We start from the raw sequence: 27554 nt of genomic DNA on the forward strand, positions 1-27554 counted from the left end.
AAGAAGCTGCTGGAAGAATGGAAAGTATTTTGGTGCGGCAGCTACGAGGAGCGTGAGGAAGGAGTGGTGGGCCATGGCGTGGAGAAGAGGCCCCAGGCCAGACCACTAGGGCCTTTCGAGGTCCTGAAGGGAGTTTGGCAATGAAGAGGGCCAGAGCATGGGAGGGGGTTGGCAGGGAAGGGTGTGATCAGGCTGCAGGGAGGAAATGCCCTCTGGCTTCTGAGGGAGGGAGGACCCCAATACGGAGGCAGGGAGGCCTTGGAGAGGCTCTGCAGGGATGGGGGTGGGCCAGGACCCATAGTGGGGACGGGCGCAGCGTAAGGCAGACCCCTTGCACCCTGCCTTGAGCACCCTGCAGGCAACCTTGGGTGGTAAAAGGGGAATACCAGGGAGGAGCCTGCTGCTGAGTCAGCCTGAATGTGCAGGGCTTGTTCAGTGGGCAGAGGGGCTCCCCGGTCAGCATGTACGGGGTTCATTTGAAGGGTATAGAGTACACACCCTGGACTCCCAAGCCAGTGCTCCTTTACAATTGAGCTGTCAGGGGCACCTGGGTGGCTCAATTGGTTGAGTGTCTGACTTTGCTCAGGTCTGGGTCTTTGGGTCCTGGGAGTGATTGAGCCCCACATGGAGCCACACTGGGCTCTGCACTCAGCAGGAAGTCTGCTTGTCCCTCTCCCTTTCCCTCTGTCCCCACCACAGGACCCCCTCAGCTTGTGCTCTCACTCTCTCAAATAAATAAATAAAATCTTTTAAAAAATAAATAATAGGGTTGCCAGACAGCAAAAGAAAGGGAAAAAAGGAATACCTGAGTGGCTCAGTCAGTTAAGGGTCCACCTTCGGCTCAGGTCATGATCTCAGGGTCCTGGGATCTAGCTCTATGTCCGGCTCCCTTCTCAGGGGGAAGCCTGCTTCTCCCTCTCCCTCTGCCCCTCCCCACCCCTCGTGCTATCTCTCCCTCTCAAATAAATCTATAAAATCTTCAAAAAAAAAAAAAAAAAGAGGTAAAAAGACAGCTACAGGATGCCTAGCTAATTTCAAATTTCAGATAAACAGTGAATAGTATTTTAGTATATATCGCCAAATTTAACATTCTGTATTTTATTTTTTTAAAGATTTTATTTATTTATTCATGAGAGACACAGAGAGAGAGAGAGAAGCAGAGACACAGGCAGAGGGAGAAGCAGGCTCCATGCGGGGAGCCCGATGTGGTACTCGATCCCGGGTCTCCAGGATCACAGCCTGGGCCGAAGGCAGGTGCTAAACCACTGAGCCACCCAGGGATCCCCCCATTCTGTATTTTAACTGGCAACCCTGCTTCCAGTCCCCACCCCATCACATACACACACCATGCCTTTAGGATATAACAGCAATGAAATAACACAGAACTTCTACTATGTGGCCCCTCTGGCATCCATTTGTCCTCCTAACCATTCCATCTTCCCACTAGTCTGGAAGCCACCCCACCACCCCACCCCACCCCACCCCCAGAGAGCTGGGCCCAGTGCCCAGTGCCCAGTGTGGGCCAGGCCAGGACCTACTGGGAGTGAGGGGAGGGCAGGGAGCCCTAGCAGGTCCCCCCATCCCTGCCCCTCATACCCAGTATGGCATTTCTGGGCAGTGATCCCCACTCAGAACCTGGTGCTCAGGGCCACAAGCCTGGGTCTATCTCCTGGAACCACCAGAACCACCCTTTATTACTGTGGCCATATCCCCCCGGGGTGGCCCTGGGCTTGGTAGGGCGTAGAGGCTAGGCCTGAGCTAGTGATGTGGGCCAACTCACAGGCATGACCCTTCTTCACTGGGCTACAGACCCTGCTGGAGCTGCTCCAGACAGGGGCTGGAATTTTCCATGATCCCTCCATACCCTCATTAGTATGGAGCCCACCCCAAGGCCTAAGGAGCCTGGTTCCACTCAGGACTGAGCTAACGCAGGGCAGGGGACCTGGATGAGGACTCACATCATCCTGGTAGAGGTGGGGGGATACTCTGTCTGGAGTCAGAGCAGAGGCCATTCTAGGGAAAGTGGAAGGGGAGTTGACAAAGCTGAGGAACTGTAGATTGTGTGCCTAGCCTGGGCCTGTCGGGTTGAGCACACCCAGGCCTGGAGTTTAGGTGGCTTGTCCTCTGCTAATGATATAGCAAAAATACTGCTGATAAAAATTATAACCATTTATTGAGCACTTACTACTTGCTAAGCCTCTTTATAAAATAGGCCCCACGACTGTCCCTATTTTAGAGATGGGAAAACTAAGGCACAGAGAGCTTGAGTGGCTTGTCCCAGTCACCAAGCTAGCAAGTGGCAGGGCCATTGGAACCCAGGCAGTCTGGCTCCAGAGCCTGCAGCCCTCACTGCCTGGCAAAGGGCTATTTGCATCAAGAAATGAACACGGGGCAGAGGATCTCCCTGGGAGAAAAGGGATCCAGCTCCAGTTCCCTCACTATGCCATCCAAAGTCAATGTCACCCATCTGGTGGCCTGGAGCGGGGCCCTGAGAGCCTACCCCAGCCCGCAGCTCCGGGGCCAGATATGCCCAAGCCCCCACGAGCCAGAGCGGGCAGCTGCATCAGGAAAAGAAAGGGCCGTGTGAACAGTGTGAGAATTCTTCCTTCAATCACGCAGCAGGAGCAGTCCTGGAAGCAGGGCCTCTCCATCTGGTTTGTCATGTCCGCAGACCGGCGACAATATTTCCAGGCAGGATTTGTGAGCCGAAGGCTTCTGAGCACGGCCCAACAGCTCTCCCTGGTGTGTGGCCTGAGAATGCAGCTGGCTTCGGGAGCCCGCTCCCTCTGGTCTGGCAGGCAGGTCAGGAGCCAGGGGATTCTCTACAGCTACAGCCTGAGCTCGGGTTTAGACTCCATACCTTCCCGACCAGGGGAAATTCAAACCTGCCCAGTTATCAAATGGCCAGGTCACGGGCCCGGCTGGCTCAGGTGGAGGGGAAAGGGGCTCCTTTCCTCCTGTCCCCAGGAAGCCCGATAGCCCAATGCTGGTCTACATGGTCCATGGGGGTCTTGGGACCACTGGGGGAGGCGCCTCTGGGAAGGCCTTCCTGATCTTTAAGAAGGATGGGCTTGGATTTGGAGGCCATCAAAATTTGGGGGGGCTAAAAGGAGAAAGGCCTCAGGCATAGGTGGGTGAGGTCTCTGACACTGGGTGGGACTCAAAGCTCTGGGCTGGAGCCCCAGGCCAGGATGTGTGTGGTCTGACCCTCCCCAGAAGGAAGGAGATGGGGCCCAGCAGGAACTTCCAGGGGAGATGAGCAGAAACCCCTACCCCGCCCCCCAACCTGACACCTCCAGCAGGCAGTTGGAGGTAACAGCATCCACGAAGACATTCTTTCTCCCTGGTCTCATTCAGTCTTCACAAAGCTCTCGGGTAAGGCAGGACCGGAGCTGTCAGCCCCATGTCCCCATGTGGAAACCAGTCAGTGAGGATGACAGGCCCAAGGTCGTACAGTAAGACAGAGTCCAGCCTTGCAGTATGGGCTCCTGACTCCCAGGCCAGCCTCTGCCCACAAGCCTAACCAGGGCTAACCGGGCCCAGGCACCAGGGCAATGTTTGCTGGCCCCCAGTGGGGTTGGACCTGTCCTGGAGCAGAACGCCAGTGGAGGCAGGGCAATGCCCTGACCTCTGGGCCTGGGGAAGCCATGGAGGCTGAAAAGTCTCCCTGGAGGCCAGGGAGGGCTCTGCCATCCAGCAGCCTTGCCTGCCACTTTTTCTGGTAGAGGCCAGAGTCCTGGGCTGCAGGTAGCCAGAGAGGCCACGGGTTCTGGGCAAGGAGCCCCAGACTACTTCATGGTCTGGGAGGAGCTGAACGCCTCCATCTCAGCCTCGGCCTCCGCCTCCGCGTGGTACCTCTGGGAGCAAAACCACAGGAAGAGGAAGAAACCTGGAAGGCAGAAAGGAGTCAGCAGGAAGCTGGAAGCAGCAATGTGGGGCCTCACCCAGAATTCAGGGACCACCTCAGTGTGGGGGAGTTGGGCTTCCCCAAAACCCAGGAGTAATGCTCAGAGTCCCCCACCACCACCACCACTGTGGAAGCTAGAAGGGGCAGAGGCTGGAGGACCAGAAGTAGGTAGGCCAGAGGGTGCTTTTGTGCAAATCAGGAGGAAGGACAGGAGAAGCCCCAAACCAGCTCAAGGCGATGGGCTTGAGGCAAGGGGCTCGATTTCAGCCCCTGACTTGCCCCCTGGAGCAGTCAACATGTGGGGGGCACCACCCCCGGGGCTTCCTCCACGTTGCCCACGGGCCTTACCGTAGAGTGAGTTGAAGGTGGTGAAGAGGAAGAGCTGGGGCAACAGGAAGACACCGAAGGAGAAGAAAGCCAGGGCCCAGGTGGTGCCCAGCAGCATGGTGAGGCCCAGCACGGTGACGCTGTCCCGGCAGGCGCGGGGGCTCTGCACCTCCTCCCGGGCCCGCAGCTGGTGCAGCAGCCGCAGCGCCCAGACCAGCACCACCAGGTTGAAAACAGACGTGAGGCCACCGTAGCCCATGACCAAGATGTTGTGCACCCAGGGGTCCCGCACCCAGCATCTGCAGGGGAAGGGGAAGCGCCAGGGTGGGCGTGATCCCAAGGCCGGGGCGGGGGCACCGGGGGAGGGGGCCGGTCTCTGGCCCCTGGATGGGGTTTTGTCTTCCTGTCCAGACCGCTGGTTCCTGTCTGACCACAGGTGCCGTGGAGCTCTGGGCCTGGCTTCCCGGCCCACCTGCCACATTGGCCCCCTGCCTGATGCCCCCTCTTCCAGGCACACAGGGCTCTCTCATGCCTCCATGCCTTTCCCCACCAGAAAGCTCTTCCTCCCCTCCCTTCTCCATCCTATTTCTATCCCCTTCCATGGCCAGCCCCGCTGCCAATTTGTATGATACTCTAGCAAATCACTGGCCCAGGGCCCTCTTTCCTGGAAACTTCTCCTCCCACCCACCACGAGGTCAAAACCATCTCACCACCATCTCTGTGCAACGGGCTCCCTGCTCCAGGACCCCTCCCCACCTAGACGAAGCAGATGTGCCCCACTCTGAGCCATAGCTGTGGCACCTCAGGGTGGCCTGGTGGAGGGCCACTCCCCCCATGGGGACAAGGAGGAGAGTGGGTAGCAGGGAGATGCTACCAAGGGCTGAGAAAAGAGCAGAGGCCTGGCAGGGGCCCCAGCCCTGCTCCTAGAGCCTCCCTGAGGTCTTCACACCCTTTGCTTCCGCAGGACACCTGTAAGACAGGTGGTGACTCTTTACCTAGTCAGACACCATGTCACAGGCTTTCTGCGGATGAGCCCATTCAGTCCTCATGATGACCCTATGAGGCAGGTGCATAGTCATCCCTGACCTCCAGAGGAGGAAACTGAGGCTCAGGCTTAGAAACACACACTAGTAAGAGGCAAAGGTGGGACCTGAAGCCCCCTGCTCTGAGCCCAGAACCTGTGCCCCTGTCATAGGCACCTGCTCTGGCCCCCGCTATGGGCTCCTCCTGTGGCAGCCACAAGGGGCCTTGAACATTATTTGGGGGATTTTTTCAAGGGTCCATAATCTCCTGTGTGGTCTGGATGGTTCCTTTCCACTGCTGCCTAACAGTCCAGCAGGGGTGGCTCTATCACAACTTATAAACCGGTGTCCTGCTGGTAGGCACTGGAGTCACTTTCAAGGGTATGGTTACTGTCGTCTGTGTTCAGGAGCATATATAGATGCAGTAAGGGGTTTTTGAATGCAGGAGAATAAAAGTCACGGTATCCAGGATGAGAGGGAGGGGGGAAGGAAGGGGGACTCAGAGAAGTGGGTTCTTAGAGTGGGGTATGCTGTGACAGCCTGGCGACAGTGTGCTTCCTGTGCCCACGTCAGTACTCTGGTCCCCAACACATATTAGATAAAACTAGATGGTTAAGGAGCCCTACCTAAGTCACACAGCCTCTGAGAAAGCAGCCTGACCCTCACAGAGAGGAATGAACCCCAACCCGCTTCCACTCCATGCCCAGAGCCCTCACTTCCCAGAAGCTGGGAGGGGTGGTGGGGGGCCAGGCTCTGGAGCCAGCTGGCCCGTGGCCAAGTCCCAGCTCTGCCATTGACCACCTGGGTTTCCTTGGGCAGGGTTCTTCAGCTGCCTGTGCCTCAGTTTCCCTAACTGTAAACAGAGGCTGACAATAGGCCCTACTCCTCGCTGTGATGTTTAAACAGTGTAACACACAAGGCCTGCCAGGGAGTCAGCCCTCAGCCAGTCTGGAGCTTGCCAGGGAAGAAAGAAGGCCGGAGGGCCAACCACTGAAGATGGGTCTACGGGGCTTGTTAAGCTACTCTCTATGTTGGCTGTGAAAAACTTCGTAACAAGAAAAAGGTAAATGTCTTAGGGCACAGGAAGGGGCAGCAGAGTCTGTCCCCAGGTCCCACCAGCAACCTCCCAACACAGACACCTGGGCCGAGCCCTGTCCCTGGGATGTCCCAGCCCCCACAGCACTCTCTCTGACTAGGAGGGTCTGAGGGCTGGCTGTGCCATCAGGCATGGGTAGGAGGAGCAGGAGCCTAAGCAAGAGCAAGGTGGGGGCCGAGCTCACTGAGCAGGATCTGAGCTCTGCCAGGAGCCGGAGGCCCATGAGCAGGCACCAGAGTTCATGCCAGGGCTCCCTAGGGGTAGCCAGCTTTGAACAAGAGCCTGCCTCCGCAGGAGGCCTTGGGGATCCAGCAGAGGAGGTATAGCAAAGCCCATAGGAAGCCACCCCTCCCTGAGCCACAGCTCCCTCCTTGCCCCACAGCCAGTGCCCTGCCTATAGGACACCGTGTTCAGAGCCCCTGGGCCCTCCTTCCAGAGCCAGGGAGCCTGCCACAGCCCTGAGGGCACTCACATGGAAACGTTCCGGAAGGCTGTGTCATTTCCCTGGCTGTTGGAGAGTGGGATTGTGTGAGGTCCATACACTGAGTGCTGAGTGACAAGAAGGAGCAGCACCAGGAGGGCCGGGACCCCTGAGAGATGAGACAGAGGCTTGGGATCTGTCAGGTGACCCCAGAGAAGGACTGGTCCTAGGTCCCCAGGGCCATTAAAACAGAATTCCACTGAGCAGGCAGGGAGGGGAAGGGATGGTTCTGAGCCCCAGCCTCTGCCATACAGTCCAACTTCAGAGCACTTAACCTGGAGGTCTTAGAGGAGGCTGCTTTCCAAGGTGGCATTATGAGGGCTCTAGGGTGGGATGGTAGTGGCAGTAGCAGTGGGGAGATGGAGCTAATGGGACAGAGATTAGAGAAATTCATGAGGGAACCAAGATAATAAAGAGGGGCTAGGATGGTGATAGAGGTACCCATGAAGGTGGCGCAGAGATTGTGGTGAAGATGAGGATGGTGGTGATGATGGAGGTGGTGGTGATGGTGATGGTGGAGTTGGAGGTAGAAGTTGGAGGTAGTGGTGGCATTGATGATGGTGTTGGAGTTCCTGTGGAGATGACAGTAGAGGCGATGGTGGTGTTGGAGGTAGACGAGGTGATGGTGGAAGTGTTGGAAGTGATGGTGATGGAGGTGCTGGAGATGGAGGAGATGAGGTGTTGGAGGTAGAATGGGCGACAAAAATAGAGGTGCAGAAAGTAGTGGTGAGCACTGACAGGGATGACGAGCAGCTCTCATGGCAGTGGCCACTACGATGAGGAAGAGGAGAAAGAGAGGGCGAGAGTGGGTAGACGCCCTGTCTGGCTGGACACCTCAGACCGCAGGAGGGGAGGGAGGCTCTGCTCACCCCAGCCCACCGCGCAGAGCTTGAGCAAGTATCGGTGGATGTAGATGTTGTAGACACGCCCAAGGAGGAGGTAGAGGTTGAAGCCTTCAATGGCCATCCAGGTGAGGCAGCTGAGCAGCGCAAAGTGCATGATGGCAGCCAGTGCTTTGCACGCCGCCGTCTCGGACGTGGAGGGCAGAGCCAGCGAAGGACTCAGCAGGAAGGTCACATTGAGGAGCAGCACGGAGGCATGCAGGTTCATGTGGATACGTGTTATGGAGTCACCCTGCTGCCTGCGGGTGGAAGCATGGCCTTCCATGGCCTGGAGACATCACAAGCAGTGCCACCCCCCAGGGCTCATGGACACATAATAATGGGTACTACTGAGGCTGGGGTGGGGATGGAGATCGACCAGCAGCCACCACAGCACAGCTGCTCTCCTACCTCCCAGCCTCCACCCCCTGGAGAAACCCACCCCACTCTGGGGGATCAATTAGATAAGAAGGAGGGGTGCTGAGCAGCAGTGGGTAGGCAGGCCCAGCACGGGGGCAGGGGAATACCTGGCTTGGAAGTGCAGCAGCAGAGTGAGTAGTGAGGCCACCATGGAGATGCTGCAGCCCACCAGGGAGATGTACGTGAGAGGGGCCAGCAGCTCTTCAGGAATCGGAGCTGGAGAGAGTTGCTGCAGGAAGGAAAGGAGAGATGGGGGACAAAAGCATGGGAATGCCTTCCCCACGGTGACAGGGACCTGCTAAGACCTCAGCTCCAAACACCCCTGCCCCACACAAACCCCACCATGGTCTTGGCTTGAAAAGAAAAAAAAAAGAAAAAAAAAAAGCCCAGCGGACACAGTGGCTTTTGCCCCCCTCAACTCCCATCTCTCCTTTCTCTATGAGAAGCTTCCCTCTCTCACTGTCTATGCACATGGGCGATCCCACCATGTGTGAACAGGTGTTGAACAGGTGTACCAGGCCTGACTTATCAGAGCCCTTCCTTCTCCTGCCCAGTAATTGGTCGAGGGGTGGGAATGTGACACACTCCCAAGCAGTGGGACTCCATCCCAAGACTAGCTGGCTGACTTGGGTAAGAGAAGCTCCCCTTCTATTGGCCTAAATAAGCTAGCAGGATATGAGCCTGGATTTGCTAGCAGCCATATTATTATCCTGTAGGGAAATCCTGTCTGAAGGCTAGGCCAGCACAAAGCAAGCACAGTTGGGAGATAGAGACAGAGCCCTGTCTTGGTGATATTGAGCATCTGGATCAAGCCATGCCTGAAGCCTAACATAGCTTCTTCAGCAACATGAGTTCATAAGTTTCTCTTTTCCTCTCCTTAAGCCCATTTGGGTTGTATTTTCTGTCCCCTACACCAGCCTTTGCTTTGGTTGCTCCTCTTGCCTAGACATGGGGCCCTTTCTAGCTTTGACTCCCCTCACCCAGACTGGATGCACACGTACCATGAGAACAGCAAAGTAGCTGAGGTGATTGCAGCGGCAGAGCACCTGGGAAGGTGAGGGCTGCTCTGTGCGACAGCCCTCAGAACTCCAGGCCCCCCAGTAATCCTTGCTGGCTCCTTCCTTCCAGAAGACACAGGTTGCTGTGTAGCCTTCCTAAGGAGAGAGGCTGGAGTTGGGTGCATCCAAGAGGTGTGGGGGCGGGCTACGGGTCAGAGTCTGGAAATTGCACCCTTGTCAACATTTTACCAGGCACTGGCTGGGCTTTGGCATCAGACAGATCCAGATTCCAGCCTTGCTCATACTATGGACTCTCAGAGCAACCCGGGCAAGGGACCGAGCTTCTCTGAGCCTCAGCTTATTCATCTGCAAAGTGGAATCATCTATACCCAAGTCCCAAGGATGCTATTAAATTCCAGGCACCGAGGGATCTTGAATGTCCAGCTCTGGCTGGACAGTAGGTGCTCTATAATCAAGTGTCCCCTTTCCTCTCCTCCTCATGGGGAACAAAGATGGTGCAGACCCATATCCCCCAGGAGGGACACTCATCCACAGACAACCCTGATGCCAAGTCTTGTGGATGGAGGGATGGGAGGAATCACACAGGCAGCGCCATGGAAAACCACTGAGGCGGACACCTGGGTGGCTCAGTGGTTGACCCTCTGCCTTTGGTTCAGGGTGTGATCCCGGGGTCCTGGGATCCAGTCTCACACTGGGCTCCCCACAGGGAGCCTGCTTCTCCCTCAGTCTGTGTCTCTGCCTCTCTCTGTGTGTCTCTTATGAATAAATAAAATCTTAAAAGAAAAAAGAAAACCACTGAGGAAGGGGCAGAGAAGTCCCAGGGAGGGAAGGGACACCCAGAGCACGGAGGTTAGAGGACACAAGCGGATTCCAGGGGAAGCAAACTGCAGGGGCAGAGGGCAGAGCAAAGAAAGAAAAGGATGATGGAGAAATTGAGAGTGGGGAGCAGTCCCGAGGAGGCTGATGGGAAGTCAGGGAAGAGCCTAGGGGCTCTGGGCTTTTCAGAAATGCCAGGGCCAGAAGGGCAGAGGCATCAAAGCTTACACCCACCCAGCAGCCCTTCTCCTTTTCTCCAGGATCAGCTTCTGCACCTCCCTTGAGGACCCATGCCTCCCCCCATGCCAGGTCAGATGAATCCAGCCCAGTGCCTGAGCCATGTGACTCAGGCCTGGCCAATCCACACATTCTATCAACTTGGTTCAGGGATGGACACATGACCCAGTCAGACATTTAGGACTCTATTCTGAGCCCCTGGTTTGCACTGATGAGGAAGAGCCTGCTGGGAAGAGGGGAGGGAAGTCCAGCACGTAAGCTGCCATCTGGCCAGAGCAGAGAGCCAAGGCAGAAAACCACTGCTGAGAGATAACAAGAGGTCGAGCCAGGATGGCATTGTATCAGCCCCTGGATCCAGTCATGCCTGAAGCCAGACAGCTCTGGGCATTTCATTTACATGAGCCGCTCAATTCCTTTTTGTGCTTAAGCTGGCTTGACTTGGCTTCATATCACTTGCAATTCCTGGAGTCCTGCCTGGGGGCTCCCCGGGTGGCTCAGTTGGTTAAGCTCCTGACTCCCCATCTCAGCTCAGGTCTCCATCTCAGGGTCCTGAGCTCAAGTCCCACGTTGGGCTCCACACTGGGTGTGGCACCTACTTAAAATGAAAAAGCAAATCCTGCCTAAGTAAAACCTTCTCTCTCTGACTTCTTTGACAGGAGTTTTCAAACTGTGATAGCTTCGAAATTGTTCATTTTCAAAATGCTTCCACAGATTTGGGTTTAGTCAAGCCAATGTTCAACAGGAGCGAGCCACAAGGGGCAGGGGTGAGGTGGAAACGGGGGTGCCCCCCACAAGTACCAGGCTCCGGTTGTGCCAAAAGCTGATGTTGACCGGGTCCCTGAGGTTGTTCACATGTCCACGCCCCAGCTGGGCCCCCAGGACGTAGTTATTGAGCAGAGATGAGTTGGTGTTCTGGAAGGACAGCAAGAGAAGGGCTGACTGCAGGGGACACAGGGAGACCCCGGCTGAGGGCTAAGAGCCCCCTTCACCAGCCCCTCCCCCGGACGAGAGCAAGCAGGCGTGCCTCACATGTCCAGCGTGGGCCAGCCTCCCAGCCTTCACACATGCTGCCCCCTCCATCCCTCACCTCTCTGCCAAGTGCTGAGTACATTCTAGCTCAGCCTAACCAACCACTGTCCTAACTCATTTTCAGAGCCAAAGTTAAAAGGCACCTTTGTCTACCTCCCACTCAGTTACAGCACACACATAGGTTTCTTCTAAGTGGGCCTTCCCACGATTTTCCTAAAACTGAGAAGGGGCCATGGACGGTCCCACCTGGTGCTGGTCCCTGCCCAGAGGCTAGCCAAGGGCACAGATGCCCACAGCGCCCCCAGGAAGGGGCCCCGCAAGACACTGACCTGGAAAAAGTGGTCTGTGAAGAAGTAGATGCAGATGAGCCGCAGCTCCCTGGGGCGGGTCCTACAGGCGTCCTGGGTCAGCTCCGCGGGGAACTGCATGGCGTGGGGGACCCAGGCCTGTGGAGGGCAGGGACAGGCTGAGCCCGGTGTCCTCTGCCTCCAGAGCCGGCCCCAGAGCTTTCACTGCCCCTCTGTCCTTGTGAAGCCTTCCCGGCCTTATCCCAGGCGGGTCATTCCTCCAAGCCTCCACCTGCAGAGCTCTCTCCTCGAAGGCTGCACCTCCTCTCAAACTGGCCGAGATCCAGCCCTCCCTCCAGGCTGCCCCTGCCTTGAATTATTCCCACCCAACTGGGGCCCCTGGGGATGGAGCTTCTCGGCCTTCAGCACCCAGGCATTCCAAGGACGCTGGATCCCCTGGCCTCTCCTACAGCTGCCTCCCCACCCACAGACCTGCAAAAGCAGGAAGAGGACACTGCCCTTGAGGGGCCACAGGGTACCCCCTTTATCCATCATTTGCATGAGGAACATTAGCCCCATTTTACAGAGGAGGCAACTTACCAGGCTATGAGGGCAGACCAGATTAGTTTCAGGGAAGGAGGACGGGGAGTCCAGACCTTAAGGCCTTGGACGATTTTTTGTGGGGGGAGAGGCACTGGCTGGGCCCCATCCTGACCACCTCTGACCTGGGGGACCCGCTTCATGGTAGTGCTGTTCAGCGAGAGGCCAGCAAAGTTGCAGCCCAGCTTGAAGATCAGCGCCTGGATGTTGGGCGTCTGCAAGGTCAGGTTGCTGCCCCCAAAGCTGGCGTTCAACAGGCTGCACTCCAGGTCCCGGATGAGGCTGAGGGCGAGAGAGTTGACCAGGGTTTGTGGTAGGGCTTGGGGCAGGAGGGGCCCCAGGTGGCCGAGAAGGGCGCCTCCCCCAACCAGCATGGGCCACTCCCGTCTCCAGACCTTTGCACACAGTGTCCCTGGCACATCTCACCTCTCCACCTGCCTCATTCGCATCTCCTCATTACCTCACATTCTGGTCCAGGCTTGTTGGCACCTCCTTCGGGAAGCCTTTTTTGGGTGTTCTCTGCCGGCTGAGTGAAATGCCCCATAGTCCCTGTGCTTCCCTGGCCACTCATTCAGAGTTGCAAGGCCATCAGATCACAGAGCCACCCTGGAGGACCCAATCTGAGTCTTGGAGCTCCTTTCCAGAACTATGTAGAGACCCAGAATCCCACATCCAGTTGCATGGCATCCATAGTTAAAGGGCCCTCAAGCAGGCAGCAGATTTGATGAGGGCAGGGCTACGTTTATCCTGCATCTCTAGAGCCTGGTGCCAGGCACACCGTAGGTACTCAATAAATGCAGGTTGAATAGATGGATTAATGCTCTACCCTGGACAACCCTGAACTGTACAACCCTGGACCACTGATTCAAGGCACAAGCTGGGTATGGGAGGCACAGCTGACTCTAGGCAGACAAGGAGGACCGCCCAACTCACCCAGGAAGAGAAATTGAGCTGCGGCTCCTGACCATCCTCTCCAGCTTCTTCATCCAGTGCAGGGGTTCTTGGGATGCCTCTGCAGGGAGCAGGTCAGACTTCCACTTTGGTCTCCATCCCTGGGCCTCCCACCCCAGCCTTGGCCTTGCTACTGCCCCTGAATGCCTCAGGGCCCCCTTTCAAGCTCCCTTGGTTTGAGGCATCCCCCTTTCACATCACAGCCAGGGGCCCGGGCAAGGATGGCTCCCCAGCTCAGTGGCACCTTCTTACCCATGGTCTCACTCTGAGCAGTCATGAAGCATAAACAGAGGAAAAAGACCCCCCAGGGATCCATGTCCTGGACCTCGTCTCTTCCAAGAACCAGCTCCCACCCTAGAAAAGATGCATGCCTTTGTCATCTTTGACAATGATCTCTAACTTCTAGGTGTCTGGCATGTCCCAAGGGTAGGACATCTAGCATCTTTTTTTAATTTAAGATTTTATTTATTTACTCATGAGAGACACAAAGAGAGAGACAGAGGCAGAAGGAGAAGGAGAAGGAGGTTCCCTGTGGGGAGCCTGATGTGGGACTCAATCCCAGGACCCCGGGATCACGCCCTGAGCTGAAGGCAGACGCTCAACCACTGAGCCACCCGGGTGTCCCTGACAGCTAGGGTCTTAATTGATCCTTGTTACTTCTGCATTTCACAGATGGGGAAACTGAGCTTCAGAGCACAAGTGGTCTTGCTCTGCCTGAAGCTCCCTGAGCCAGGTCTCTGTGACTCCAGAATCCCTGACCCTTTGTCCAGAAATGACTGTCATTAGCAGCTCTGCCTGAGTCACCCCCTCTCTCCCAAAATGGCCTCTCTGGGGGCTTCTCCACAGCCCTGACTCTACCCAGCAGGGGAACCTGCTTGGGAGCAAGCACCATGGAACCCTGTGCAGTTCTGTCATTAATTCACCATGTGACTTTGAGCAAAGGTCTGTCCCTCCCAGCCTTCATTTTCTGTGGTTTTGAAATAAATAAATAAACTTTTGCTTTAAACATAGCAAAATTATGTCAACATCCTGAAACTCCACTAAAATGAGAATGGGTAAATAAAATGGACACAAAGCCACAAAGACAGAACAAAGGGAAAGAAGACAACAGCAAGCAGGAGGCTCCAAAGCAGGTGGCCACATGGTAATAAACTTAGCAGACTATAAAAAGTTGAGCCCAAGTGCCTACATGGTGGGGAGAGATGTGGTGTGAGGGGAGGAGGGAAAGGGATGGGGAGAAGCCTCACAACCCCAGAGAACACTTGAGAACTAGAAGCATCGAGAACCTCTGAAAGCAGGGCAAGGAGTGAAACCCCAAAATGAGGGATGGATGGTTGTGAGTCTTTTTTTTTTTTTAAGAGAGAGAGCACGCGTGCACATGTGTAAGTTAGGGGCAGGAGGCAGGGGCAGAGGGAAACGGAGAGAGAGAATCCCAAGCAGTCTCCACACTCAATGAAGAGTTCAACTCAGGACTCGATCCCACGACCTTGAGATCATGAGCTGAGCTGAAATCAAGAGTACAACGTTTAACCAACCAAACTACCCAGGCGCCCTGGTCATGAGTCTTTAAAATGACCAGCTGAGGCCCCAGATCCCCTCTGCCACCTGGAGACCACTGTCACCACCCTTCCACCCTCCACCCCACCCCAACATAAAGGTCATTCCCTGGAGACAGTGCCTGATAGAGAATCCGAGGGGAAGGATGGGATGCCATCCAGGCTTAGAAAAATGAAGCCATACCCCTTCCCCACTTCCACCTCCAGTCAGCTTCCCAAAGCCTATGGCAGCCAGGGGATGATGCTCTATGGCAGCAGAAAATTCTTCTCTAAAGAACTGGCTGTTCCAAGAAAGGTATCCTCTAGGGCAGTCCCGGTGGTGCAGCGGTTTGGCGCCGCCTGCAGCCTGGGGTGTGATCCTGGAGACCTGGGATCGAGTTCTGCATCGGGCTCCCTGCATGGAGCCTGCTTCTCTCTCTCTGTCTCTATGAATGAATGAATGAATGAATGAATGAATGAATGAATAAATAAATAAATAAATAAATAAATAAATAAATAAAAGGTAGCCTCTAGTTATGGATGTTTTGGTATTCCTTAATGAAATGGCCAGGACTAAACTTAGGTTAAAGCTTTACCAGTCATCAGCCCTGATAAGCAGTTGTGCCTTAGCGCTACTCCCCCCAGTTGTTGGCTGGACAGCAGGACCAGGATATATCCTGTCAGAAGGCAGTGGAAAAAAAGAAGCTTCCAGGATGGAGGCCTCATCAAATAATAGGAGAAGGAGGAGATGCTGCAGATTAATTGGGTGAAGTGGGGATGCCTGGATGGCTCAGTGGTTGAGCATCTGCCTTTGGCTCAGGGCGTGATCCCGAGGTTCTAGGATCAAGTCCTGCATTGGGCTCCCTGCATGGAGCCTGCTTCTCCCTCTGCCTGTGTCTCTGCCTATTCTCACAAATAAATGAATAAACTCTTTAAAAAAAAAATGGGTGAAGTGTACACAAAATCTTCGTGTACTGTTTTTTTAAACCTTCTGTGAATTTATCATTGTTTTCAAAAGTAAAAGTTCAAAGTACAGTCCAATAGATTACCATTTCACTATGAAAAATTACAACACAGATAGTAACATAAAAGGGAGCAAAGTATATCCATTGCACAGAAAGCACAAGTTGAACATAACACACAGAATATAATCACATGTACGGAAATTTATGCTGATATACATGTTGAAGGCTAGGAGGGTATCTGGAAGAATGGTTGCCAAAATGTTGATAAGGTTATGTGGAGAAGGATTACTTTCTTTTTTAGGTTTTCCATATAGTTCGAAATTTTTTTAAAGATTTTATTTATTTATTTGAGAAAGAGAGAGCACAAGCAGGGGGAGCAACAGAGGGGGAGAGAGAAGCAGGATCCCCACTGTGCAGGGAGCTCGATGTGGGGCTTGATCCCAGGACCCTGTGATCATGACCTGAGCTGAAGACAGACATTTAATTGCTTAATCAGCTGAGTCATCTAGGCACCCCACAGTTTGAATTTTCTACAACAAACACGTATTACATTCACAAGGTAATTGAAAACAGTTTTTTTTTGAAAACAAGTTTTTAATGCTTAGAATTTTTTTAATGTTCCAAATGACTAGCATTATGGAAAAAAATAGTGGTGGCATATTTTTTATGAAAAAAAAAAAACATGTTGCAAAGCAATGTAATCCAATCCTCGCAATAGTCACATTTCTTATATATGCAAGATCTGAAATATGAGGTCACTTCTGGGTGGTGAGATTCTGGGCCTACTTGTTTTAGGTGCCTTATTTCCTAATATTACCCCATATATTATAGTTATATGCTTCTCAATTTTTCTTTACTCTTCTCATAGTGGTTTTTGTTTCTTAAGTAGACTCCAGGCCCAGCATGGAGCCCAGCACAGGACTTGAATTCACAGCCCTGAAATCAAGACCGAGCTAGGATCAAGAATCAGATGCTTGACCAACTGAGCCACCCAGGGGCCCCTACTCTTCAGATAGTTTAAAATTTTACATCTTTCAAATCTAAACAATAAATAAGTCCACAAAGGCATAAAAATCGCAAAGTATCCCTCCCTCCTGTGTCACCCAACCACTCCCTTCCCAGCTAGTCACCCCAGGTAACTACAGCTATTAGTGTTTTGTGAATTTTCCCAAGTATCAAAGAAGTAAAGCATATATGACTTTCCTCATCTTATTTTATTTTTTAATTATTTAAAAAGATTATTTATTTATTTATTCATGAGAGAGGCAAAGACACAGGCAGAGGGAGAAGCAGGCTCCCTGCAGAAAGCTGATGTGAGACTCCATCCCAGGACCCCAAGACCATGCCCTGAGCCAAAGGCAGATACCCAACCACTGAGCCTCCCAGGCATTCCTCTCCTCATTTTATTAAAAAAAAAAAAAAAAAGTAGCACCCTCTCTACTGTTCTGCAATTCGTTTTTTCGCTTGAAAATACATCTTGGAGAGCTTTTCTTTTTCTTTGTAAGATTTTATTTTTTTATTCATGAGAGACACAGAGAAAGGCAGAGACACAGGCAGAGGGAGAAGCAGGCTCCATGCAGGGAGCCCGACCTGGGACTCAGTCCCGGGTCTCCAGGATCACGCCCTGGACTGAAGGCGGCGCTAAACTGCTGAGCCACCTGGGCTGCCCTTGGAGAGCTTTTCGTAGCAGTACCTGGAGCTTCCCCTTTTTCTTTTACAACTGCATAGTCTACGATTGGAGGGATAAGCCTTAACTTATTCAGCAGGTGCCTCAGAACTGTTGGTGGTGTGGGCTCTGGTCTTTGGTTCTTTATAACAGTACAGCTGTTCTGATGTTATTTCCCAAGTGTGCAAGTTCACGGTCTGCCCTTTTTTTTTCAATGCCTGATTCTTCCTTATCTTCTCGAAATTCTTTCCATAATAGGGAAATCAGCTCATTGTCTATTATGTGAATTGCAAATCTGTTTCCTAGTTTATCTTTTGCCTTTTAACATTACATATGGTCCTTTTGCCATGTAGAAGTCTTTTTTTATATGCATAATTTTTGTGTAACCAGAATTATCAGTATTTTTCTCTTTTGGCTTCTGGATTTTGAGTCATAGCCTTAAAAAGGCGTTCCAATTATGAAGGATTTCTCCTAAGTTTCTCGTAGTACTTTTGAGGTTTCATTGTTCACATTTGGGACCCCTTGTCCATTTGCATCGACCTGGAGTACAGCATGAGATGGGGATGCGATTTTTTTTCTGGGTGGTCCCAACCATTTGTCTTAACACTATTTATTAATATATGTGTTTATTTGAAAAGAGAATAGAAGGGCGCCTGGGTGGCTCAGTTGGTTAAGCATTCAACTCTTGGTTTTGGCCCAGGTCATGATCTCAGGATTGTGGGATTGAGCCAGGCTCCATGCTCAGTGGGGAGTCTGAGATTCTCTCTCTCTCTCTCTCTCAAACATGTAAATAAATCTTTAAACAAAAAAAAAAAAAAAAAAAAAAAAGAGGGCAGCCCTGGTGGCTCAGCGGTTTAGCGCTGCCTTCAGGCCAGGGCGCAATCCTGGAGTCCCAGGATCAAGTCACACGTCGGGCTCCCTGCATGGAGCCTGCTTCTCCCTCTGCCTGTGTCTCTGCCTCTGTGTGTGTGTGTGTGTGTGTGTGTGTGTGTGTCTCATGAATAAATAAATAAAATATTTTAGAAAGAAAGAGAGAGAGAGAGAGAGAGAGAGAGAGAGGGAAAAGGAATAGAGATTTTGGTTGGAATCATGGAGTGCTGGGTTCTTACTCATTTGGCCACTTAGTTATTTATTAAGCTGTGTTACCTTGAGCAGTCCTCCCCCTCACTGTGTGAATAGGGAAACTGAGGCCCAGACAATAATGTGGATTTGACCTCCAGGGTCTGGACCGTAAGGCCAGGACCCCAGGGCCTTGGCTACCCTGCTCTGTGTTTACAGAGAGAAGACAGGTCTAACCCCACCACCAGCTGAAGTAATCAAGGCCAAAGCAGAAGTGACACCTCCTCCAAGTACCCCAAATAGCTACGGTTTCCACTCCCTTTCCCAGGGGCAAACCACAATCCTCACTTCTGCTTGAGACTTCCAGCACCCCTCTCCCTAGCCCTTCCGAGAGGCCACCGTGTATTGTCACCCCACATCCTCATCTCTCTCACCATCCACATTACAATTCATTATCTGGGGCTCCCTGGGAAACAGAATCCCTTACTTGATGTCCAAGATGGTTCCAGTTGATTGTGGGGAACCTGGGAACCACACAAGAGTTTGCCTGGGCTTACAGCAAGCCAGTCATCAAGCCGGAGATCAAACCCAGAGCTCCAGACTCCAAGGCAAGTGCCCTCCCCATGCAGGGCACTGCTGCCTCCCAAAGATAGTTGGGCAGCTGAGTCGCTCTACAGATGAAGAAAACTCTTATCTAGGCCCAAACAGATGAGGAAACACGCAGAGCCTTTGGTAGATGCAAATTTGATAACCAGTTCCAGTATTCATTGCCTGGGCTGTGACACTGGGCAATAAGTCCACTTCTCTGTGCTTCATTCAGGGTTTCTCATCCACTAAATGAGACCAAGAAGACCTATTTCCCAGGGAGAGAGACTCAGAGACATTTCCACAATCCTCATTGCAAATTCAGGGCTCTGACCCAAAGCCCCAGCCAGAGATATATCTAAGCATAAGACTTGGGACCCCCTGCCTTCCTCCCTGGGGCTGACCCTGCACCCCATCCCCCTGCTGCCCACGCATCTCCAACAGTACCAGGCCTGCTGAGTTGGTCACACTCCTGAACATGGCCCCATTGCCCCTTCCAAGCAGCTACTCCTGTCAACCACAGGCTGCAGCCCCCACCGCTGGCCTCACCCTGGCCTGGGTGAGGAATGGATCCCTGGTCTCTGCAGGAAAGCCCTGGAAAGTACCGTTCTCACCCCTATTTTACAGGCAGGGGAAGGGAGGCCCAATAGGGAGTCTGTGACCAAGCCAGCACCAGAGCCTAAGACAAACCATCCCAGGCTCCAGTCCAGGTCATTCTGAGAGCAATGGCACCTGCTCGCATCTGCCCAGTACAAACTTCAGCAGGCCCTCCCCCACGTCATCTGAGGTACAGGTTACCAGACTAACCCCATTTCACAGATAAAGACACTGACATCCAGAAAAGTCTAATAACTTGCCCTAGGCCAGCGTGGGGAGCTAGGATTTATACCCAGGGCCTAACCACTACTTATTTTAAATTGCTCTTTAAAAAATAAATAATTGGAAGGGCATCTGGGTGGCTCGGTAGGTTAAGCATCTGCCTTCAGCTGAAGTCATGATCCAACGGTTCATGAGGAGGTTTCCTGCTCAGCAGGGAGTCTGCTTCTTCCTGTCCTTCTCCCTCTCCCTCCACACTTCTCCCCCTGCTCATGTTCTCTCTCTCTCAAATACATAAGTAAAATCCTTTAAAGATAGATAGATAGATAGATAGATAGATAGATAGATAGATAGATAGATAGACAGTCTTCCATATTCCCAGAGATTTGAAGTTGCCACCAGAGAGTGAAGGGGATAAGGGTGGTCCCCAGCTTGCTGCTCCCAGGATGTCACTGATCCTGGACCCACCAGGGCAGTGACATGCCTGATGCCTGCTGGGGAACTGGCAGAGAGGTGGAGGAGGGGGGAAGAGAGCCAGCTGACCTGTGGAGCCGCTGCCGTCCTGCTGCTGTACTGCTGCCACCGGTCTGTCTACGTGAAGAAAAGGAAGTTGGATGTGTGTGCCGGGGCCACCTCTCTGTGTCGCTCAGCCCCAGCCCTCCGCCCTCTCCTGCTCTCTGCTCTCTTCACCCCGCAGCTGCACGCCACAACACGCTCTCACTTCACTTCTTCTTTCCCCGTCAGCAGCCTTTTTGCTTCCTCTGAACTGGCAGCTGGGCCCAGGGCCCCTCTTGCTCTCATCCCACCCCACCCCCGCCCTATGCCTGCAGCACTTTCTGAGGATGGCTACACCTTGTAGAGGTAGCTGGCCTCAGTGGGGAGGGGAGGGAGGGCTGGCCCACAAGTCACCCCACAAGGTTTCAGAACTCATCTCTGCTGTCCACCGCTTCGGCTTCAGTTTCCCCACCTTCAGAAAAGAGAAGATGATCCTGGCCTGACCTGACAATCAATGGGGCTGACGTTGGTCACAACCTCAGGCCAGGGCTGGGTCCAACTGCCTGGGCTCAAATACCAGGCCTGTCATCTACCGGCCAGGGGACTTTGGGCAAGTGACTAAAACTCTCTGAACCTCAGCTTCCCCTCTAAAATGGAGATAAGGCGGACTCAGTTGGTGAAGCATCTGCCTTGGCTCAAGGCGTGATCCCGGGGTCCTGGGATCGAGTCCCACATCGGGCTCCCTGCAGGGAGCCTGCTTCTCTCTCTGCCTGTGTCTCTGCCTCTCTCTCTGGGTCTCTCATGAACAAATAAAATCTTTAAATAAACAAACAAACAAACTAGATCTTTGAAAATAAATAAATCAATCAAATGGAGATGAGACAGTACCACCTCAGCGTAGTGTGACGCTTATGAGAGGTCACGCTGCAAAGTCACCGGAAGCGCTCCATAAAGGCTGCCCGTTTCACAGATGGGGAGTTTGAGGCCTGCAGAAGACAAGAGCCTAGCCCAGAGTTACCCGCGCAGAGCCCTCTGTAGAAAGGCCTCACTGCAGGCGCCTGGGTGGCTCAGTTGGTTAAGCATCTGCCTTCATCTCAGGTCATCATCCCAGCGTCCTGGAATCAACCCCATGTCAGGCTCCCTGCTCAGCGGGGAGCCTGCTCCTCCCTCCCATTGTGCTCTCTCTCTCAAATAAATAAATAAGAATCTTTGAAAAATAAAAAAGAAAGAAAGGCCTTCCTCCCTGGGAACAGAGCTCAGATGTGATGTGGACAGACTGTGGCTGGAAGGCTGGTCAGCCTGTCCTGCTCCAGCCACTTCTTCTGCAGAACCCCAAGGGGAAAGAGACATGTCGTGTGCTTCAGTGGGAAGCAGGGTGCCCTCTCTCACCCAGCCAGACTCCCTGGGAAAATTCCAACCTAGGAACGTACTTTCCTACCCCCAGGGTGAGAGGGGGAGACAGCAAAGTGGAGAAAGCAGGCAGCCCCCAACAGTCTCTCTTTCTCCCCACCTTGCAGCCCTGTGGGCACCGACCCACAACCCACAGGTAGCTCCAGCCTCTGTGGGAAGGGGGAAGAGAGCTGCACCTCGGAGGGCAGTGGGATTTTGGGGAAGCACAGGCCCATGTCCCCAGGCCTCCCACTGTAGCTGCAGTGCAATGGCTTTGCAGGGACACCTACCCCTCGGCTACACTCCAGCTGGATGACTTGGGCAAGCCTTTGCCTCTCTCTGCACTTAGGTTTTTTGGGGCCATGACCCAGATCATGACCTCCAAGCCCTTCCTTCTGAGGCCTCCTAGCTACCTCTAGATTTACAACACCAGCAGGCTTCCTCCTCTTGCTGTTTGCTAACCCAGGCAACTGCTCTCGGGGCCCAGGAGGAGGCCCCGCTCCCCCCAAAGCCCCTCTGTTTTCCACCTGGGATCTGTGCCAGCCTCACTATGCCCTGCCTCAGGTGGAATGCTGGTTTTACTCTACCCTGCTCTCCAGACCCTGGAAGTCACCGCCAAGACACTCCCCAGCTCAAAAGCCAGCAGTGGCTTCCTATTGCCTTCATGGTCTAGCCCCATCCAGCTTCTATGTCCACCCTGTTCTGGATGAGTTTGCCGTGTTCACACCCATCTTCCTGCTCTGTCCCAGCCACAACATACACATGTACTGGGCAGGACCCCAACTCTTCATCCTTCAAAGGCTCAGGGGCAGCTCTGGTCGTGCTTCCCCTTGGAAGGCTGCTCTACCTCCAACTCCCCTATAAAACATTCCAGATGCTTCAGCTTTAGAAGCACGCCAGTCCCTGTTCAGCGCCCCCAGGCAGGGAGGGAGGCAGCAAGCCACCTCCTGCTCCCCACTCTGGGATAGCCACACACCATCTCTAGTGAAGTGTCTCTCCCCATGGGGCTACTCACCCTGTGATCTGCAAGAGGACGATAAGTGGGACCCCCCAAACAGAACATACATAAATTTAGTCTCACCATGAAAAAAGTCATTTACTTTTCAGTGTTTTTCAATCCTGGCTGCATCCAGGAGAAGCCTTCGTTTAGGGCTAAATTTTCTCTAACTCTTCTCTACCATTGCCCCATATCCTTATTTTTTCATTCTTTGACCTTTTATTGGACATAGAAAACTAGATATCTGACTTTTAATGATTTTTATTGTGGCAAAATATACACAAAATCTACCATTTTAACAATTTTTTAAGTGTGCAATTCCATGGCATTAAGTACATCCACATTGCTATGCAGCCGTCACCACCATCCACTATCCAGAACGTTTCCACCTTCCCAAATTGGAACTCTATCCCCACTCAGTAGCAACCTTGCACACACCTTCCTGACAGCCCCTGGCCACCACCACTCTACTCTATGTTTTTTTTAAAAAAGATTTTATCTATTTATTCATGAGAGACACAGAGAGAGGGGCAGAGACACAGGCAGAGGGAGAAGCAGGCTCCACGCATGGAGCCCAACACGGGACTCAATCCCAGGACTCCAGGATCACACCCTGGGCTGAAGGCAGACGCTAAACTGCTGAGCCACCCAGGCACCCATGGGACATGTGGTTTTAGGAATAGTGGTGAAAATGGCAAGATTGAGTCAGATCTAGGCTCTCAGATCTTCTGGCTTTGTGACCCCAAGCCTGTCACTTGATTTTCACTTTTCTCACTATAAGATGGTGGGGTAGGGGTGACTTAAAGCTTAGATCATTCATATGAACTGCCAAGCCTATGGTCAGTATACCTCTTGGTTCCATGACCTCTTGGGATTTCACCATCTGCTGCAAGGGACAATCCTAGGACTACTTCCTTTGTTAAGAAAGAGGGCCTAACTGTGACATTCTACTTGGAGCTTAGGTTCACCACTGACTTGGCATCCTCAACCTTCTCCATCCCTACTGCTGCCTCCATCCAGAAAGAGCACCTGGGAAGGAACCAGGGGCTGGCTCTTGGCCCATTGCTGTCCTTAGCAACCAAAAGCCCCCCTGAGCATTTCCTCAGCTTTCCAACTGGGAGTCCTATCCTCTGACTACTCAATATCTGACTCTCACAGGCCCAAGGTTGCAGAGAAAGCAAAGACCAGCTTTGCAACACTTAGAGTAGTTCCCTCTCTGACATACCCTCACCCAAATCTGTCTCCCTCAAATAATATCAGCGGATAACCATCCAAACATGAAGCAAATGAACTGACAGGCGAAACTGCAAATCTTGCAAAAAGTGTGGGGTTTCATGAAGTTGATGTGACACTATACCAATGAAGCCCTAGCTGACCACAAAGGAAGAGACACGACCAGTCCTTCAAAGAGAGTTGCTTGACTACCAAAGGATTCAGAGTGATCCTTCCCTGTGAAACTCTCCACTATACTTGCAAAAGTAACCCTCTTTCTGTAACAGAGCGGATTCTTCATTCTGATGTCTGCATGGTTGGGATCACAATCTAAACAGTGTTAATCATGAGTTAAAGCTAATTTTTCTTCACCACTTTCAGTTTCCTTTTCAAGGCAAAGTCCCAGTACGCTCTGGTTCCCCCTCACTATCTCTGTGAAGTCTGGGTTGTATTTTTAGAAGGATTCACCGCAGGGGCGCCTGGCTGGCTCAGCTGGTGGAGCAGGAGACTCTTCATCTCACAGTGCGTGTGCAGCCTACTTTAAAAGAAAAGAAAAAAAGGGGGGTGGGGGCGGGGGTGGGGAGGAATCTTTGCAGTCGCCTTCCAGGTACAGGATATGGTGTGGAAAGGTGTCCGACCCCATCTCCTGCCCAAACCGCAGCCACCTCATTCCCAAGGCAGAGGAAGCCCGCCCAGGGCGCCCTGGAGCGCCTTCCCGTACCGCCGGCACGGAGCTCAGCGGCACCTCGGGGAAAACCTCCGCCCCGCGGGCCAAGGGCCCACCAGCCTTCCCCACACGCGGGAGGTTACTTCGATGAGCCGTTTTGCGGCACGAAGGGGAAACTGAGGCCCGGTGAAGGGCAGAGACTTGCTGCTCCGCGGCTCCCCGGAGGAATGCAGGTAACAGTGAACGCTCGGCCGGCGCGCCCCGCGCCCCGCACCCCGCGCCCCGCAGGACGGCGGCGCCCACCCCTGCAGCAGGGCGCCTGGGGCGGCGCCGGCGCTCGGAAACCCGAGGCGGGAGGCCGGACCCCTCGAGGCCCCCAGACCCGGCCTCCAGGCGGGGCCGGGCCTCCGTCGGGTCCCGCTCGCTCTCCAGCGGGGCCCGCCGCCCCGCCCCGCCCCGCCCCGGCCCGGCCCGAGCCCGGCCGCTGCCCCCACCGCGGCAACTCGGCGGGCCCAGGTCACACGGCGGCCGCCGCTCGCCCGGGCCCCCCGCCCCGGTCCCCGCCCCGCCGTCTCCCCCTCCCTCCCCTCCCCTCCGTCCCCTCCCCCCCGGGAGGGAGGAGGAGACTCGGCGGCCCTCCCTCGGCCCTCCCGGCGGCGGCCGCAGCCAGCCCCGTGCCCGCTCCGCCCAGCCGCGGCGGGTCGGACGTCCGGAGCCCGCGGGTGCCCGGCCGAGGTGAGCGGGGGCGGCAGGGCCGGGGGCGGCGGGCCGCGGCGTCCGGGGACTCCCCCAGCCCGCGAACCTTCCGCGGGAGGGAAGGGGTTAAGGCGGGGCGTGCTGGAGGAGAGGGGCGCAGCGTCCGCAGCAACCCCCAAACTCCGGGCAGAACTTCCTGGCCCCCTCCCGGGCTCCCGCCACCTCCCGGCCCCGGACGTCGGGTGCGGAGGGGCCGCGGGGCCGCGGGGGGAGGGCAGAGCCGCCTTCGGAATGCTGCGGGCCGGGCCGGGCCGGGCCGGGCCGGGAGGGGGCGCGGGCGGGGGCGGAATTGGGAACTCTCCCGGGACCCAACGTGGTCACCATGGCGAGTGTGGGACGGACGGGCGCCCGAGCCAATCGGAGCGCGGCGCCCCCGCCTCGGCCCGCGGCGGCCGCCAATGGGGGCCCTGCGGCGGGGTGGGCGGGACCGCGCCGCGCGGGGCCGGGAGCCCCCTCTGCCCCCGCCAGCCGCTAGAGGGAGCGGGGCGGCCGTGCCCGGCCCCGGCGGGTGGGGAGGCGGCGAGGAAGGGAGGGCCGGACGCGACTCTCGGCGTGGGAGGGCCGAAAGCGAATTTCTGGACGGAGCCTGGGCCGCTACGAGCGGCGGGCCCGTGCGAGGAGAATGCAGCGGGCTGGAGCTGCCTCGGCGTTCCGACGGCGCCCGTGGAGGAGAGCTGCAGGCGCATCTCCCCGGGCTCCTGTTTCCGTATCTTAAGTGTGGGCTGTACAGACAGACAGGGCGGTCGGGTTGGTTCTAGTGGGTTCGGGTTGGCACAGGGTCTGCCCACTTGCTGGACGGAGCTTTTAGGGAGCTCGTTAGCGCCTCTCCCCCATGGTACAGGCAAGGAAACAGGCCCAGAAGGCGCAGGCAGAAAGGCGCAGACATCCCGCAGCGTATCAGTGGCGGAGCCGGGGCGGGGGGCATGTGCGCTCTACCTGGGCGAAGAGTCCAAGGAGTCGCTGAGAGGCGGCCGCTGGCCCGCAGGCAGGCCGGCCCCCGCGCGCCGCCCTCAGTCTCTCCCCGACCAGCTGTGCCTGGCCGCTCGGCCTGAGGCCTGAGGCCCCCATCCGCAGACATCAGGCCCCTCAGGTAGACATAACCCTGGCGGGGAGGCAGCCGATCCCAGCACTCCAGCCCCACCTTGCTGCTGGTCCTCTGTGTGGAGGTGGACAAGTACCTGCTCCTCTGGGCGTTGGCCCATTGGAAAGAAAGGGGTTCTAAATGTGACCTAGGACATCTCTGTGGCTCCTAAGCCTGAGATGGAGATACCTGGGACAGGCCAGAGGTGCCTACCCCGAGGCTCACTCGGGTCTATCCTGCAGGCCCTCCTTACCTCCCTCCCTTCTCTCAGTCCTCTACTGGTGATCCAGTGGCTGGAGCCCAGGCAGCAGGTCCGAGGGACAGGTGCCCGCAGTCTGTGGGCTGACCAGCCTTGAACCCTGCACTTATCCAATCAGGCTGTCCTCTGCGGTTTCCTGCTGGGCTCTGCTCCCTTCCCACAGCCAGGCCTGTGGCCATGGGCAGCTCCAGAGCGCCACCTGAAATGTTCTGGAAGGACAGAGTGGGGCTCTGAGCTTGAGGGCAGAGGTGGGCCACTGGGCAATGCCCAAACCCCTCAGCTGGCCCCTGTCCAGGCTTCAGCATTGCTCACTTCTTTCGCTGGATATTGAGACTCATCTAAACATGCCAAGGACAAAACACAAAGTCGTCCTCCTGTGGGCCACTTAGGTAAGAGGCCTAATCCCTGACCTGGCCATGTAATGACTTCTGACTTTGACCTTGGCCACAGTTTCAGATACCTGCCTGGTTTGAAACCTGGCCCCAAAATGACTCCTTATCCTTAGGATAGTTCAACCCTTTTTCTCCACAAGGGGACCCCTAACAGTCCATCAGCCTAGAAAGCATTTATGCGCATCTGCTGTATGCTGGGCCCCATAATGACAGCCAGAGAGACCAAGATTTCCTCGTGCCATTACTGAAGAACAGGGAGGTGGCAGTGCTTTGGGAACACTAACATATTCTGTGTGAGGCCAGAGAAGGCTTCCCAGAGGAGGGTCTTGAAGGATTTGTAAGAGTTTGCTGATGGAGAAAGGAGGGGAGACCATCTACACAGTTCCACAAGCAGCAGGAGCCTCTCACTGGTCACTTTTCTGTGGACAAGGTGGATGAGGGCCTGGCCTGAAGCAAGTACGATATCAAAACATTTTAGTTCCTGCCCTAGAGTGAGCCCACAGCTGCCTGGGGCAATGAAGACAGCTATGGGGCTGGGGTCCAGGAGCTCTGAGTCCCACTAGGAGGGACTATCCCACTAAGGGGATGCAGGGTCACAGTTTTAGCT

The 27554-nt window shown here is 54.6% G+C and overlaps 1 protein-coding gene across 4 annotated transcripts; it reads right to left on the minus strand.

The window, feature by feature from the left end:
• Positions 1 to 1096: 1096 nt before the first annotated feature.
• On the minus strand, positions 1097 to 20400 carry ADGRG5 (adhesion G protein-coupled receptor G5). Of its 4 annotated transcripts, XM_072826957.1 has the most exons (13): positions 20243 to 20400; positions 13326 to 13427; positions 13056 to 13134; positions 12248 to 12404; positions 11565 to 11681; positions 11005 to 11118; positions 9136 to 9288; positions 8242 to 8363; positions 7703 to 7974; positions 7275 to 7604; positions 6825 to 6942; positions 4256 to 4533; positions 1097 to 3889 (listed from the first exon to the last, which is right to left on the minus strand). In XM_072826957.1, exons 2-13 carry the CDS (start codon positions 13387 to 13389, stop codon positions 3789 to 3791), a joined length of 1905 nt encoding a protein of 634 aa, XP_072683058.1. In that variant the 5' UTR covers positions 13390 to 13427; positions 20243 to 20400; the 3' UTR covers positions 1097 to 3788. The 4 variants fall into 4 exon arrangements, with proteins under 4 accessions (XP_072683058.1, XP_072683060.1, XP_072683061.1 ...); XM_072826959.1 differs by lacking the exon at positions 7275 to 7604; XM_072826960.1 differs by lacking the exons at positions 6825 to 6942; positions 7275 to 7604.
• Positions 20401 to 27554: the final 7154 nt, after the last annotated feature.

Source organism: Canis lupus, chromosome 5, assembly GCF_048164855.1.
Source record: "Canis lupus baileyi chromosome 5, mCanLup2.hap1, whole genome shotgun sequence".
NCBI lineage: Eukaryota > Metazoa > Chordata > Mammalia > Carnivora > Canidae > Canis > Canis lupus.